Source organism: Hyla sarda, chromosome 2 (assembly GCF_029499605.1).
Source record: "Hyla sarda isolate aHylSar1 chromosome 2, aHylSar1.hap1, whole genome shotgun sequence".
Lineage (NCBI taxonomy): Eukaryota > Metazoa > Chordata > Amphibia > Anura > Hylidae > Hyla > Hyla sarda.
This window is the reverse complement of record NC_079190.1, coordinates 112,965,966-112,983,437: the sequence shown is the minus strand read 5'-3', so window position 1 is coordinate 112,983,437 and position 17,472 is coordinate 112,965,966. Positions and strand designations below refer to the sequence as shown.

At 45.4% G+C, this 17,472-nt stretch overlaps 1 protein-coding gene across 10 annotated transcripts in view; it reads right to left on the bottom strand.

Moving 5' to 3' along the window:
- The window catches only part of ITGB7 (integrin subunit beta 7), a 181,177-nt gene continuing 163,705 nt past the window's right edge, over positions 1-17,472 (bottom strand). For all 10 annotated transcript variants that reach the window (XM_056555302.1, XM_056555304.1, XM_056555307.1 and 7 more), the window contains 5 exons: positions 16,328-16,536; positions 13,176-13,398; positions 11,068-11,282; positions 8,793-8,953; positions 1-351 (listed from right to left, as the gene is read on the bottom strand). In XM_056555302.1, coding sequence (XP_056411277.1) covers positions 286-351; positions 8,793-8,953; positions 11,068-11,282; positions 13,176-13,398; positions 16,328-16,536 — 874 coding nt within the window. In that variant the 3' untranslated portion in view covers positions 1-285. The remainder of the gene's footprint in view (positions 352-8,792; positions 8,954-11,067; positions 11,283-13,175; positions 13,399-16,327; positions 16,537-17,472) is intronic.

The window sequence follows — 17,472 nt, the reverse complement described above, 5'->3', positions numbered from 1 at the left end:
ACTTTCTATTTGCACACGGCCCATTGAGTGAGACGCACAGCGGATGCCTCTTCTAATAATAAAGAGAAATCCCATTTAAAATCTATTTGAAAGTGGTTCATCATCCTGTCTCCAGCTGATGTTGCTATGTTTTTTTTTATGATCACTTTAGTTCTTGGATTCAGCACAGTCTAGGAGATGACTTCTCTGAAACCCTTGTTACTCTCCTGACTTCATAAACTCTTTTGAATTTGTTTGCATCTCCTAATAGAGTTTTCCTCTACTATCCAGGTGAGGAAAGGCCATTTATTCTTGGGTGAAATTTGGGTTTACCACAGTAGTTGTAGCACACTTGTAAAGTGGGTTTTGGGCCTGTGGAGAAAAAAAAGTAAAATTTTTATACTGGCACACACATTAAAGTCGAGATTTTTTTTTTTTGTATTTATAGTTTTCGGTGTATGAACAGATTTGTCCATGGTGACTTATTCAGGTCGGGGCATCATTACTCAATTCTGCAGGTTGAAAAAAAAAAATAATAATAATAATATATATATATATATATATATATATATATATATATATACCGTATTTTTCGCCGTACTTTTTCTTCCCCAAAACTGGGGGGGGGGGGGAAAGTTGGTGCGTCTTATACGGCGAACACACATTAAAACCTTGTCCGATCGCGGCGGCCCCTGCGGCCATCAACGGCCGGGACCCGCGACTAATACAGGACATCACCGATCGCGGTGATGCCCTGTATTAACCCTTCAGACGCGGCAATCAAAGCTGACCGCCGCGTCTGAAGCGAAAGTGACACTAACCCGGCTGCACCGGGAGGGACCTTACCTGCCTCCTCGGTCCTTCGTCAGCATCGCACACGCTGTTCTGTCATCCAATAGGAGTGGCGTGCGTAGCGCCGTGATGGCGGCGATGGAGAGCGAGGATACCGGGCAGCGGAAACGTTCCGCAGCGACGGGGACACCCCAGGGACGCGGCGACAGCGATGGAGGAGGACATCCAGGGCAGTGGTGACGGGTCCGGAGCGGCGGGGACACGTGAGTATTACCTCCTTTACCAGTGGTCTTCAACCTGCGGACATCCAGATGTTGCAAAACTACAATTCCGGGCATGCCCGGACAGCCAACAGCTGTCCAGGCATTCTGGGAGTTGTAGTTTTGCAACATCTGGAGGTCCGCTGGTTGAAGATCACTGTCCTATACTTTACATTGTATTCTAGATTTTTCCTCCTTTAAAATTGGGTGCGTCTTATATGCCGGAGCTTCCTATATGGCAAAAAATACGGTATATATATGTATGTGCCACCTATTAAAGTATGAGCATGTTATAGTTTACCAAGGAGCTCTACGACCTTATAGAAACACATGTGTTGGGGAACTCCAAGGTAGCTTCTAATATTCTTAATAAATCACTTATACTGTTCCATTATTCCTTATAACAATATTGTTATTCAGTATGACATGCACATTACATGAATTGCTATTAGAATCACTGCTGCAGCGCGTCTGTGGCAGCAGGGAGACCATATGGTGTCAAAATTGAAGAGAATAAAGAGATTTTTTATGTAATTTTGCTTCGGCCTGGAGGTGGCTGAAGCATGAGGAGACTATATAGTGGCTGAATGGCACAGCAAGGAGTTGGCTGAAGCATGAGAAGACCATATAGTGGCTGAATGACACGGCCTGGAGGTGGTGAAGCATGAGGAGAACATATAGTGCAGTGATGGCGAACTTTTTTGAGCCCGAGTGCCCAAACCGAAATGCACGCCAAATTGTTTTCCCTCAAAGTGCCAGCACAGCAATTAAATCAGAATACTGAGGTTTAAGTTTAGAAAAAAACAACTCATACAGTTGCCATAACTAATTAACATATTTTGTTTTAAAAGAACACAACAACAGCGTTCAATCATCCAAACTTTTTTTTTTATAGCTCCCCCACATTAGGCTGTAGTTCCCCCACAGTATACAGTAGTTCCCCCCCCACATTAGGTTGGCAGTATAGTTCCCCACATTAGGTCCAGTATAGCTCCCCCACAGACACCATATACAGTGTATGGCTGGAGGTTGTATGCCTGTGTACTGCCCCACTTCAGTGCTCCGTCCACTGCTCCTCCGGTCAGGGGTCACAATCTACTTCTATGGCCTACAGGCCATAGCAGTAGGTCCCGGGACTGGAGAAGCGGTAGTAGGAACACTGAAGATGATGTGCAGTTGGTAACTTACCATGCTGGCCAGCGTGCATCCTCCTCCTCGCTGCTCCGCTCTGCTGTTGCTATGGGCACACGCACAGGACACCAGGGACATCCCTGTGTGCGCTACCTCAAGGTGGCCCCTGCATTTTTAAAGTTAACGCAGGGCCGCAGAAAGGTAACAGGGACATCCTTGTGTCTCGAAAGGATCTTTCGGGACATGCGGATGTCCCGATTGGGCTGATGGCAAACTATGGCCGCGTGCCCACAGAGGGGGCTTGGCGTACCACCTGTGGCATGCATGCCATAGGTTCGCAATCGCTGATAGTGGCTGAATGGCACAGCCTGGAGTTGGCTAAAGCATGAGGATACCATATAGTGTCTGAATGGCACAGCCTGGAGGTGGCTGAAGCATGAGGAGACTTTATAGTGGCTGAATGGCACAGCCTAGATGTATTGAAGCATGGGGAGACCATATAGTGGCTGAATGGCACAGCCTGGAGGTGGTGAAGCTTGAGGAGACCATATAGTGGCTGAATGGCACAGCCTGGAGGTGGTGAAGCATGAGGAGACCATATAGTGGCTGAATGGTACAGCCTGGAGTTGGCTGAAGCATGAGGAGACCATATAGTGGCTGAATGGTACAGTCTGGAGTTGGCCGAGGCATGAGGAGACCATATAGTGTCTGAATGGCGCAGCCTGGAGGTGGTGAAGCTTGAGGAGACCATATAGTGGCTGAATGGCACAGCCTGGAGGTGGTGAAGCATGAGGAGACCATATAGTGGCTGAATGGTACAGCCTGGAGTTGGCTGAAGCATGAGGAGACCATATAGTGGCTGAATGGTACAGTCTGGAGTTGGCTGAGGCATGAGGAGACCATATAGTGTCTGAATGGCACAGCCTGCAGGTGGTGAAGCTTGAGGGGACCATAAAGTGTCTGAATGGCATAGCCTGGAGGTGGTGAAGCATGAGGAGACCATCTAGTGGCTGAATGGTACAGCCTGGAGTTGGCTGAAGCATGAGGAGACCATATAGTGACTGAATGGCACAGCCTGGAGGTGGCTGAAGCATGAGGAGACCACATAGTGGCTGAATGGCACAGCCTGGAGGTGGTGAAGCATGAGGAGACCATATAAGTGGCTGAATGGCATAGGCATGAGATGGCGGCAGCATGAGTAGAACATATAGTGGCTGATTGGCACAGCCTGGAGGTGACTGAAGCATGAGGAGACCATGTAGTGGCTGAATGGCACAGCCTGGAGTTGGCTGAAGCATGAGGAGTCCATATAGTGGCTCAATAGCATAGCCTGAAGTTGGCTGAAGCATGGGGAGACCATATCGTTTCTGAATGGTACAGCCTGGAGTTGGCTGCAGCATGAGGAGACCATAGAGTGGCTGAATGGCACAGCCTGGAGTGTGCTGAAGCACGAGGAGACCATATAGTTGCTGAATGGCACTGCCTGGAGGTGTTTAAGCATGAGGAGACCATATAGTGTCTGAATGGCACAGCCTGGAGCTGGAATTGACTGAAGCATGAGGAGACCATATAGTGGCTGAATGGCACAGCCTGGAGTTGACTGAAGCATGAGGATACCATATAGTGGCTGAATGGCACAGCCTGGAGGTGGCTGCAGCATGAGGAGACCATAGAGTGGCTGAATGGCACAGCCTGGAGGTGGCTGCAGAAGCATCAATTCCTGAAAGTGACCCGGTGATAGAGTGATGCAGTGGGTGGCAAAACCTGTACCCAGTGATGAAGGTGGGTGCAAAAAAGTCTGATGCGGAGGATTGTTTGTAACTGGGGAGCAGCGCCTTAAATCTGTTTGGCACTATCCATATTTGTGAAGTGTTGGTGTGGCACCATGGTCAATCTACTCCTATGCATCAGGCATTGGTGGGTGGAAATCCTGGCTTATACATGCCTGATTCATCTTCACAAAGGTCAGTCTCTCCACATTTTTCGTGAACAGACGAGTTCTCCTTGTGGTACTATGGCCCTCGCCGCACTAAACACCTGCTCTGATGGCACACTACTGGCCTGGCAGGACAGCTTTTCCAGGGCAAACTCTGCTACTTGCAGCCCAAATCAAGTTTGGCTGCCCAGAAGTCCAACGGATCTTAAAGGTGTGTTAGATGGGCGTGTCAAAGTATGCCACCAACTGCTGGTTCAGGACCTGCTCCAATTCTACCTGTTGCTGATGAGTTGCTTTACTATGCGGGTGAAGAAAGCTACTCATCAGCGACTGTAGACTCAGGCTGCTACTGATGGAGCTGGTACTGCTCCTGCCACTCCTTCCCTCCCCAGCAGCCATGGCAGTGGAAGTTGAGCCCAGGGGGCCCCCCGAGTCAGACCTGCGAGAGGATGGACGATGGTGCAGACATAGAATGCCTCTGTAGTAGGTCAGTTTGTCCTCCCTCTCAGTGGCTGTAAAAAAGGCCCCTATTTTGTGGCTGTAGCGAGGGTCCAATAAGGTGGAGATCCAGAAGTCATCCCGCTGCCGAATGGTGACAATTAGGCTGTCACTACGCAAGCAAGTGAGCATGCATTGTGCCATTTGTGCAAGTGACTCAGAGGGACTCCCTGCCTCCATCTCCAGTGCATACTGCCATGGTGTGTCTGGGTCCTCTGTCTCACCTTCCTCATAACCCTCTAGCTCCTCTGGCTGCTCCTGCTCCTCCTCTCCTGTCAAATTACTAGAAAAACCACCCATTTGGCAAAACCTAAACTGTGCTCCACTGTGCCTTTTCCCCTCCCCAGCCATCGTTTTCAACACGTGTTGTAAGAAATGAAGCAGTGGAATGACGTTGTTCATTCCGTAATCCTGGAGACTTACTAATAATGTGGCTTCCTCAAAGGGCCTGAGCAAACGACAGGTGTCACGTGTGAGCTGCCACTGGTTCACATTGAAGTTACACAGGGGAGTCCCCCTATCTGCCTGGATCATCAAAAAATCAGTGACTGCTTTTCTCTGTTTGTACACTTGGTCCAACATATGGAGGGTGGAATTCCGTGTGGCAATGTCACAAATCAGACTATGTTGGGGGATACCGTTCTGACGCTGCAGCTCAAGGAGGGTGCGCTTTGCGGTGTACGAGTGGCTGAAGTGCATGCAAAGTTTCCTTCCCATTGTTAGGATGTCTTGCAAATGGGGGGGAACACTTCAGGAACCGACAACCAGATTGAACACGTGTGCCATGCAGGGCGCATGGCTCAGCCTTCCCAGTCGCAGTGCAGACAAGATGTTCTTTGCGTTGTCAGTTACCATGGTACCCATTTCCAGTTTTCATGGAGTAAGCCATGCTCGGATTTTTTTTACGAATGACTTTTAGCAGTTCCTCCCCTGTGTGACTAAGTTCACCATGGCAGGGTTACCATTCTCAAGGAGGGTGTGCTTTGTGGTGTAAGAGTGGCTAAAGTGCATGTAAAGTTTTCTTCCCATTGTTAGGATGTCTTGCAGATGGGGGGAACACTTCTGGAACCGCTTGACAACCAGATTGAACACGTGTGCCATGCAGGGCGCATGTCTCAGGCTTCCTTGTCGCAGCACAGACAAGATGTTCTTCCCGTCGTCGGTCACCATGGTTCCCATTTCCAGTTTTCGTGGAGTAAGCCATGATTCGATTTCTTGATGAATGACGTTTAGCAGTTCCTCCCCTGTGTGACTCCGTTCGCCAAGGCAAACCATGGGAAGAACAGCGTGACACTGCCATGCCCTGCACACATGGTATGCTGAAGGGGCACTGAGACTTGTCTGGGCAGTGGAGGCTGAGGACACTGTGGAGGATGAGAGGAGGCGGAGTCGCATACTGTCACAGGACCAACAGCCTGAGAGCATGGAGGAGGAAGCGGCGTGGCCTGTCCAAGTTGATGTTGTGGCTGTGCAGGAACCACATTCACCCAGTGAGCCATAAAGGACATGTATTGTCCCTGACCATAGTTACAGCTCCAGACGTTGGCGCTGCCTTGCATTTTGGTACACACCGACAGGCTCAAGGACTGGCCCACCTTTACTTCCACAGAAATAATGGCTTGGCACTCTCCACCCCGGCTCGGCACAAGCCATCAGTTCTCTGAAAGGTGCAGAGTCCACCACTTGAAAAGGGAGGGACTGCAGCACAAGCAACTAAGACAGGAGCACATTCAGCTTCTGCACCGTTGGATGAGTGGGCCCATACTGTTGTCTCTTGGACATGGCGTTGCCGATGGATTGTTGGCGGAATGACTGACTAAAAGTAGGAGGAGCAGGAGCATCTGGAACGACAGAAGGGAGGGTATGACGCACAGTTCCCTTTGGCTGAGGTGTTGGAGCCTTGGCTGGCTGAAAGAGGGAGCGGTGTGCCACTGGATGATGCAGCAGGCTGGACAAGTAAATCGGAGCCACGGTTCTCCCAGGCTGCTTTATGGTGAACGCAGGGCCGTGGTGCCAACATTTGGACCTTGGCCACGCTTCACCTTCTGCCAACATATCTTGCATGTGGCTATGTTAACTTCCTCCGGATGCTTGATGAATTACTGCCACACCGCCGAGTAGCTGATTTTCTCACCAACAGTCCGCACTAATTGACTGCTACTGCTGCCGTCTCAAGGAACCCCTGTTCCCCTCCCTCCTGGGAAGGTAGGCAAAGCAGGTTGTCTCCCACTGGGAACGTTTGGCTCCAGAATTTCCACTTCTGCCACCATGCTGACTGCCAACCATGCTACCACCTTGCAGGCTCAGCTGCTCACCGGCATCCTGCAACCCTCTTCTCCTGAAGATGATTAAGCCCCTTCTGCACCCGGCTCCCAAGTGCGATCGGCTTCATCATCATCGAGTTGTGTCTGCATGTCACTGATGTCCTCCTCAGGTTCCTCAACAGTATCTGCTTCAGGACCCTGAACGCTGGCAACACCGCCTCCCACGTCACTCTCCTCATCACTACTTGCCCGCCTAGCAGAGGAAGCGGCTGATGTTTTCTCCACTTTTTGGCTGGGTAGTAGCTGTTGACTGTCCCCTATTAGATTGTCCTCACTGAATACTTCTTTAGGTGAGGGAACAGCATAGGACAGAGGCAATGGGAGGACAGGGACTGCTCTCAGGCCATGGGCCATGCCAACTGAAGGTTGTGTCTGAGGAACCCACCGACTGTTGACTGGGGGTATCAGATGTCACTTGTGATGAAGTAGATGACTGTGTTAACCAATCAATGAAGGCCGATGGAGACACGACCGCTAGCTGATACTGGGAGCTCAAGCCTCTCGCTGCGACTCCTGCTGCCACTCTCCCCTAGTCTGCTGTGACCTCTGCCTGATGAATTTAGGCCTCTGCCACTCCACTGTGCACGTCCTGGCACTTCTCTGCCTGACATACATGCGTACATGAGGGGAGTACAATATGCTTCACTACGCTTAAAACAGTATTTGTTTAGAACAGCAGCAGGTGTGTACTTTTGGCTATCCTTTCACAGTATCTAGGCTTTTGACAGATTAACAGGTACAAAATAGTACACTACTTAGATGTAGGTATGTGGTATGCCCTTATGAGGGCAGAACAATGCGCTACAGAATGCTTAAAACAACGTATTGGAGTAAAACACCAGCCGGTGATTACTTGGATGTCCTTTCCCAGCATCTAGGCCCTTGACAGATTAACAGCTACAAAATAGTACACTACTTAGATGTAGGTATGTGGTATACACTTATGAGGGCAGAACAATGCGCTACAGTACGCTTAAAAAAATATATATTTTTGCATAACACCAGTAGTACACAACAGTGCTAAATCCAAAATTGCACTCTGTCAAAGACTATTAGGAATGGACTGCTGGGTATTACACCGTCTACAGACTAATATAACCAGCAGATGATTTGTTGTGGAACAAAGACACAGAATTGCGTGGAAAAATTATTTCTGCCTCCTCTGCTAAGGTTTATGAAGTTGAGGCAGCTTGTTGAAATGTATGAGGCAACACACAGCTATATGCCCCTCTCTGTAATACAATGCTGAAGAAAGTGACTGGGAGGTTTATGGCTGCAGTAAAAATCATTTTCAGTGGAAAAAAACACTGCTCTCTGTCCACCAGAATGCTGATGTGACTAGGAGGTGAAAAGTTGCAGGAAAAATCTTTTCTGTGTAACACACACACACACACACACTGTCCGTCCTATCTCTCTGTAGTGTAATGAATGAAGTGACTGGCCGCAATATGGCTGCCGATTATATAGGGCTGTGACATCACAGGGGTGACTGGCTGCTGGCTGCATCCTGCATGTGATTCAGTGTCATCCCGTCTACTTCCCTTCCCGCCTTGCCTTCCTGCCTTCCCAGAGTTCCTTGCCCCATGTCCTCACATGTGGATCCATCATTTTAGATGCCTTGGAGCCTGGACCGCACTAAATTTTAATGAAGCGTTTCACGCCATAGAATTGCAGCGATATTCGCATTTGCTGAAAATCAAATTTTTCATGAAATTCGTAACGAATTCGGATTCATCAGCTTCGATTCGCTCATCTCTAATGGTGCGCCATGGTTGCTGGCATTGTGTTTGGAGATTTTTTTGTGATTAATATTTTATAGAATTAGGGAAGTAACTGAGACAAACACTACATTGAAGAGAACTCTATACTGACATCATTCCACTGTTCTTGACTTCGGGCTTTCATGAAGCGATGGTACTCCTTTCGGTCATATACCTCCACAGTGATGCGATACAAAATAATGATGGTTAACCCAAGGAGCACTATACCCAGAACCAAGCCAAGAATGAGCTGCTGTATGTTATCTTGGATCTCTGTAAAAATAAAAAGTGTTTTTATTTGTTAGTACAAAGCTTATTTAGACTTATAAACATATAAAGAAGGTATGTAGCCCACACTACTAAATATCTTAGGGTACCCTGATTCTACATGTTTATTACAGTTTGTTGCTGTGCTCTCCTGTTCCTTGTGAGCTTAATTTTATAATGGGGGTGAAAACCGGCAGAAACTGTATAATCCCACCCATGATCTGGGATGTCACTTCTTTTATTAAAATTAAGTTTCATGATTTCCTGATCTGTCAGACTAAATATAAAGAAAATTTTATAAGGTGTGATCAGTGCACCTTGACCTATTTAATTATGGAAATGTCATTTTTGGGGGGTTGGCTACAGGTCCTTTTTAAGTGAAAAAGAGATGTTCTTGGATTATTGCTTTATTACTGTGTTTACACAAAGTAGTATGAAGATTTGTTTGCTAAGAATATAAGAAAAAATTTGCAAAAATAAAAATGTAAAATACAAGTAAGGCTGTGTTCAGGCTGCAATCATGGCAAACCATAACAGCAGTGGCAGACCTTTAATGGTGTCTGTGTTTTTTTTTTTCTTTTTCTGTTTTTTTTTTTTAAAGGAAGAAAAGCTCTACATGCGGCACTACTTTTCTCATCAAAACTGTGGGAACTACCAACAGTGGCTGTGAAAGAAGCCTTTGATAATAGTGTGAACACAGCCTATGTATATGTCCACTATCTTCCATAAAGCTTTTACATCATATCTACCAGTATTTATTTTTTTTTACACTAAAACATCATTTCTTATTTATATATGTTTCTGAGATAGCTGGGTGACGGACAATATGGCCATATGTGCCACTATGTCCCGTTTGTATGCACGGGACAACACCCAGAAGTGTTTTAGTGCAAGTCTCCTTACTTTACAGTTATCTCTGACCTTTCCAAGCATTCAATGCAGCCAAAGTCATGAGTCACTTGGTCTTCAGTAAATCCCTCCCACCCTGCTATCTGCCCATTCACAACAGCATAGCCAGTCCCCCTGGAGACCATGTGACTTATGACATTGTCTCTGACCGAATGTAATGGCGGGAAAGGTTTAAAAAAAAAATTAAAGACACTACAGCGGGTCCTGTGCATGAAAACAGGACAAAGCGAAGGTAATAGTCTTTGCATCATGGGCTCAAAGACTAAAGAAAAAAAAATCCTGGAATATCCCTTTAATGCTCCGATGATGTAACATAATGTCAAGGGCTGTTAAAGAGAACCTATGGTCAGTAAATAATCAAATTATTTATTTCCTTTTGTAGTCTCCTCCTTGGTTCCTAGGCAAAGGAATTTTATGATTTGGCTTTAGATATCTCCCAGTAGCCAAATGGGTGGGAACTTTATATCTAAAGGGTGTCTAAATCTTAATGCCATTATTACTTCGCACCAGCAGTCTAAAGGGTACACAACTACAGTATCTCCTGCCGTTCCAGCCTCAAAAGCTCAAAATGTTATCAAAAAGTGTGCTACTTATAGAACAGTCGTGAACTTTACAGTGTAAGATAAAGAAAGGAAACTAGAATCCTATGAAAGTAGGCTTGAAATGTGCCAGGAAACCATGTACAACATGGCTGAAGTGGTTTCAACCCATAACTTATTAAGCACAATGAATAAAACGGGACTCTATGTTAAAGGGCCAAGAAAATTACCGAAAGTCACATAAACCGCAATCCTAGAAATTAGATCTATGGACATTTAATAATCAGAGGCTTCACATCATTTATCGTATTCAAAAATGGCTCATGACTTACAAAAGGATCTATGAAAAATGACCCTCTGACAGAGTAAAGTCATCTTAAAGACATTGGAATTGCTTAATGTGTTCCTTACTATGATCATTGCTTCTATAAGGGCCATAAAAGAAGCACAGATTTCAGATTCTTTGTACCATGAGAAATTTACCATAAAATAGTAGAAGGTAAGTGACAACTTCTCTGAGCACATTGCTTTCGACGATAATAGTTGTCACCCTTCAGGTTATTCAGTTTAATATCATACTGCACCGTAAGGATTTGACCGGATATCTAAAATGTAGTAAGAGATTACTAAATTTGCTTTTGTTTTGTAATAAGAATTTTATGTCAACATCACCTTGCTTTTCCTTTACAAGAATATGAACTAAATCTCCATCCTCTGTGACACGGAATGTTATAAGGGAGTCTTCCCCTTTCTCTTGGCACCAGCCATCCTTATCTTTCCCACTCCACTCCGAAGCTTTTAGCATAGTGACATTGACACGTGCACAGTATAGGGTGCAGTTATTCCTCAGCGGTCCTGTTGCAAATGCCTTACACTCTGCACATGCACTGCCAAAGAAAAATGTTAAAATAAATGTTCCTGTTTAAATATGTTCTATAGTTGGGCTACATTCACACTACGATTGTGTGATTTGGCTGCAGGATCCGGCAGATCTGTGCCACATCCTATTCATTTAAATGAGCTGAATGGAGTCAGCTGGTGGTCAGCTCTGGTCAGCTAATTTTTCGATCAAATCCAGCTTTGTTGCCGGACTGAAAACCGTGGTCTGCCAATTAAACAGTTTCGGTACACAGGTAAACCATCCAGAGTCACTAGCTGACTCTGCCTCATTTAAATAAATGAGATACCGCAGCTGTCCCTTTTTAAATTTCCCTGTCGTACGCGACATATCACACAATCATGATGTCAATGCACCCTTACTTCAAAAATTAAAGTTTAATTCTGTATTAAGCTGCAATAATGTGCAGGAATCAGGATGCAAGGGGGTAACATTTTTTTTTTTTTTTTATATTCCTGCTTGCAGTCATTCAGTACCTTTAAAGAGGGCCGATCAGCAAGAAAACTGGGGTGTAAATAAGCCCTTAGATAGAACTAGTCATCAGGATTTCGGGCATACCTTTTTTATTTCAATATTGCTCTACATTGCGAGATATAAGCCTTTATTATATTATATGCTAAAAAGGTGCAGGTGCGACGGTGGCGTTACCCAACACTGCAAGAGACCGGAAATGTCCAGCCCATCTCCTCCATCTATGCTGCAGGGACTCCCGGTGAAAATGGACAGCCCGGAACGACTAACCCTCCCCACCGGATGGTCCCTGCAGCATAGATGGCCCGGACCAGCTCACCCTTCCTTCCCACCGAGGGGAGGTGAGTAGAAAACTAAACGGGGGTCTGGATGATGACGAAGGCAGTGGTCTTCAACCTGCGGACCTCCAGATGTTTCAAAACTACAACTCCCAGCATGCCAGGACAGGCGATGGCTGTCCGGGCATGCTGGGAGTTGTAGTTTTGCAACATCTGGAGGACCACAGGTTGAAGACCACTGAGAAGGGATTGACAGGCGGAGAGTTCACTTGAGTATAAGACGAGGGGGGCGTTTTCAGCAAGAAAAATTGTGATGAAAAACTCGGCTTATACTCGAGTATATACGGTAAACAGATTTGTAAATTACTTCTATTAAAAAATCCCAATCCTACCAGTACTTATCAGTTGCTGTATAATACACAGGAAGTTATTTTCTTTTTTAATTTCCTTTCTGTCTGATCAGGGTGCTCTCTGCTGTCACCTCTTTCAATTTTAGGAACTGTCCAGTCTTGCTCTGGACAGTTCCTGACATAGACAGAGGGGTCAGCAGAGAGAATTGTGGTCAAACAGAAAGGAAAATCAAAAAGGAAACAACTTCCTGTGGAGAATACAACAGCTGATAAGTACTGGAAGGATTGGGATTTTTTAATGGAGGTAATTTACAAATCTGTATAAATTTCTGGCACCAGTTGATTTAAAAGAAAATGTTTTCCAGTGGCTTACCCCTTTAATCTATTCTGACTTTACTCCCAGAATTCTTTCTTACTCATGTGCACAGCATGTCCCAGTTGGGTCGACAGCTCTAATAACTAAAGCCCACCACATAAGCAGATCATGAAAAACAACAGTATTGCAAAATTGTGTATCTATATTTGTTGAAACTGGTTATTGCTGTTGCCTTGCAGTGCTGGGGTCCTGAGTTCACATCCAACCAAGTACAACATATGCACAGAGTTTGTATGTTCTTCATGGGTTTCCTCTGGGTACCTCAACACTTCAAAGAAGTACTCTCAGGTAATCTGGAATTTAGTTTAAATAGGGACAGAGACCATTGCCATTCCTCTGAGGAATATATTGAGCACTGTGGAATATAAAGATTCTATAAGATATTGTTAAATCATTATTGTAGTTACCTGTACTCCTGACATGGTGTCTGGCATCCAGGGCAGTCACTGCACAGCTTGTTGAAGTACCCTTTGTCACAGACACATTTGTTACATTCACACTTTCCATGACCACTACATATTCCATTAGGTGTTGAACAGGCGCTGGTATCCAGGCTACAGCCACAAGCACTGCCGGTATAGTTGGAATTACATTTGCAGGCACCACAATTGCAGACTCCCCTGTTGATACCTGAAAATAATGAAATAACATATGAAATCACAATAGAGAAAAAAAGGGATCTGGCACCGTCCTATACACCTGTGAGTGAATCTCCTTCTAATGTGTGACTCGGTACAGCAGGTATATGTGTTCCTGCGGGTGGTACTACATGCTGAAAATACAGGTGCAAATCAATTTCATACAAAGCGACAATAGCGGAGCACAGCTGTATCGCACCGTTTGGTGCTTCGTCAGGCCCCTGTGACCAACATACATTTACCATGGGAATTACAGTGACCCCCCGACCTACGATGGCCCTGACATACGATAATTTCAACATACGATGGCCTCTCAGAGGCCATGGCATGTTGAAGGTAGCATCAACATACGATGCTTTTGTATGTCGGGGCCATCGCATAAACGGCTGTCCGGCAGCGCAGACTGCTTCAGCTGCCCCCAGATAGCCGTTTAAGGTGCCCCATGTGCTGCGATGATGATCACTCACCTGTCCCCGACGCTCCGGATCGTCCTCTTCAGGATCCCCTGCATGGCTGTGGCTCTCCTTCATCATCATCACACGCCGTCCTGTCATCCAATAGGAGCGGCGTGTGCAGCGACGTGATGACTGCGATGAAGAGCGATGATCCCGGGCAGCAGTGACGGTCCGGAGTGGCGTGGATACCCCGGAGACACGGCAACATCGATGGAGGACAACATCCAGGGCAGCAGTGATGGTCCGGAGCGGCAGGGACAGGTGAGTATAACTTCCTATACTTATCATTGCATGGATCCCTCAACATACGATGGTTTCAACTAACGATGGTTCATTTGGAACAAATTACTATCGTATGTTGAGGGATCACTGTACTGTGCATGCCAATGCTTGCCTCCATGACCATAAGTCATAGCGATGTGTTACTTTTCTCCCTTACCAGGACATTCCATGTTTCCCTTGTAAACTTAAAGGGGTACTCCACTGGTCAGCATGGCATTAAATGTTATGAATGCTGTTTTTGCGATGTGGGTGTAGGCCACGGCTACTCACGATGTCACAGCCACACACCCTGAATGCAGTCTATATAGACTTGCATTCAGGGGGCGAGGCTGTGACATCACGAGGAGGAATGGTAGACACCCGCCGCACGAAAACACGTACCATAAGGCTGTGTTGAGGCTAATTAGCGGTACTGGAAACAATGACCACGTGTGGTTTGTTGTGAATGACTGAAATTGCAATAAATATTGTGTTTTACTGCCATTAGGCAAACCACTATAATGTACCATTTTTTCCAGCAAAATCGCGTGTAACAATTTGCGATACTGTGATTTGTTATAAACGTGTGAACTCAGCAATCAGCAAATTATAGTAAGGTTTAGTGAAAATGTAAATACCTATTCATTTTATTTAATGTAAAGATGGCCAGATTTTTAAATAGGGATTAATATCAGAGCTTTAAATTCACTGCACACTGTCATAGAGTAACAAGACAAAAAATTCTAGCTGCTTGCAATAACCACTAGGGGGAGCTTAATCCATAGCAATTTATACAGCTTCCAATGAAGGGACAAGAAGAAAGAAGTAGAAGTGCCTGTAACAAGATGTGCAACACAATAGTTTAAAGGAGCCATAAATTAAACTTTAGTTTAATGATGAAGTCTCCTGCTAGTATTTTACATCAAATCCAAAGTTTATGGGGCATACACCACACTACTTGTGACATATATACACTGCTCAAAAAAATAAAGGGAACACTTAGATAACACATCCTAGATCTGAATGAATGAACTAATCGTATGAAATACTTTCGTCTTTACATAGTTGAATGTGCTGACAACAAAATCACACAAAAATGATCAATGGAAATAAAAGGTATCAACCCATGGAGGTCTGGATATGGTGTCACACTCAAAATGGAAAACCACACTACAGGCTGATCCAACTTTGATGTAATGTTCTTAACACAAGTCAAAATGAGGCTCAGTAGTGTGTGTGGCCTCCACGTGCCTGTATGACCTCCCTACAATGCCTGGGCATGATCCTGATGAGGTGGCGGATGGTCTCCTGACCTGGACTAAAGCATCCGCCAACTACTGGACAGTCTGTGGTGCAAAGTGGCATTGGTGGATGGAGTGAGACCTGATGTCCCAGATGTGCTCAGTCGGATTCAGGTCTGGGGAACGGTCGGGCCAGTCAATAGCATTAATGCCTTTCTCTTGCAGGAACTGCTGACACACTCCAGCCACATGAGGTCTAGCATTGTCTTACATTAGGAGGCACCCAGGGCCAACCGCACCAGCATATGGTCTCACAAGGGGTCTGAGGATCTCATCCTAATGGCAGTCAGGCTACCTCTGGCAAGCACATGGAGGGCTGTGCGGCCCCCCCAAAGAAATGCCTCCCCACACCATTACTGACCCACCACCAAACCGATCATGCTGGAGGATGTTGCAGGCAGAAGAACATTCTCCACAGTGTCTGTCTCTAGACTGGATGAGCTGCACTACCTGAGCCACTTGTGTGGGTTGTAGACTCCGTCTCATGCTACCACTAGAGTGAAAGCACTGCCAGCATTCAAAAGTGACCAAAAAAAATAAAACAGCCAGCATTCAAAAGTGACCAAAACATCAGCCAGGAAGCATAGGAACTGAGAGGTGGTCTGTGGTCACCACGTGCAGAACCACTCCTTTATTGGGGGTGTCTTGCTAATTGCCTATAATTTCCACCTGTTGTCTGTTCCATTTGCACAACAGCATGTGAAATTGATTGTCAATCAGTGTTGCTTCCTGAGTGGACAGTGTGATTTCACAGAAGTGTGATTGACTTAGAGTTACATTGTATTGTTTGAGGGTTCCCTTTATTTTTTCAGCAGTGTATATACTGTGTGTGTGTATTTATATACATACATATATATATATATATATATAATTATTTATTTATTTTCAAACACTATTAGTTTACCTCCACATAGCTGTCCTTCATATCTTTCACAGCTAGCGTCATCACATTCACAGAACGGTCCCCGCACATTTTTATTGCAGGCACAGCGCCCACATTCACACTTTCCCCGTCCGTTACATGTCAGCGATCCGTTTATGATACAGCCATCATTGGAATCATGTTTTTCTTGGTGGCATTCGCAATGTTTTCCTTTATATCCATCCATGCAGCTGCAAAACAAGAAATTCAGCATTATGACATGTGGGCTTCAGATATTGACTGTAACTTGTATCTGTATTTAATGAAGCCTATGTATGTACAAAAAAACAATCTGTTAAGGGTACGTTCACACGTACAGGATCCTGCACGGATTTGATGCGCAGGATTTGTAACTGCAGATTAGAAGTTGTGCTCAGTCATTTAGTTTACACTGAAATCTGCAGCAGAAAATCCTGCGCATCAAATCTGCATACGTGTGAACGTACCTTAACAATAGGTCATTTTCTGGTGATGAAAACTCCCCAAAATTATAGCTGGCAGTCAATTCCAGCTATCTTTTCCATAATATTTTTTTAATTTGAAGCAAAAAGAAAAGCTACATTTTAAGTGTGAGTGCACATTTTAGTGTGGAGTCTGTTGGACTATATTTATGTAAGCACCTCCTCATGCATTTTCTTTGCCTGAGGTTTCCCCTTTATATTCTTTGTCTCCGTTAGTTACAACAGTAGTGCCACCCAACAATCCTCTTGTGCCTAGTGCCTTTTACGCTACGTTTTGCCACTTTTAAGGAGGTGGGGCTTAGCATAAAGGGGATGTGACCAAATTTACTACAACTTACCATAGTAAATTATCTTAATTGTAGCTAAAATCTACGCTAACTTGGAGCTAGCATAGATTTTGAAGTATGGAAAATGAACAGCCACAGCTGAAGTTGCAGATACATTACGAGGTGTGTACCTCTTAATAAGTCAGCCAAATGTATCACCAGCATGTTAGGCTACTTTCACACTGCCGTTGTCACATGGCAGCACAGCGCACATCAGAAGATCAGGGGAGAATAAGGGAAAAAAATTACTGCAAGCTCCAGCTACTCCCACTGAAAAACAACGGCTCCCGACGGACCCCATTGACTATAATGGGATCCATCGGGACCCATTGTGCCCCAT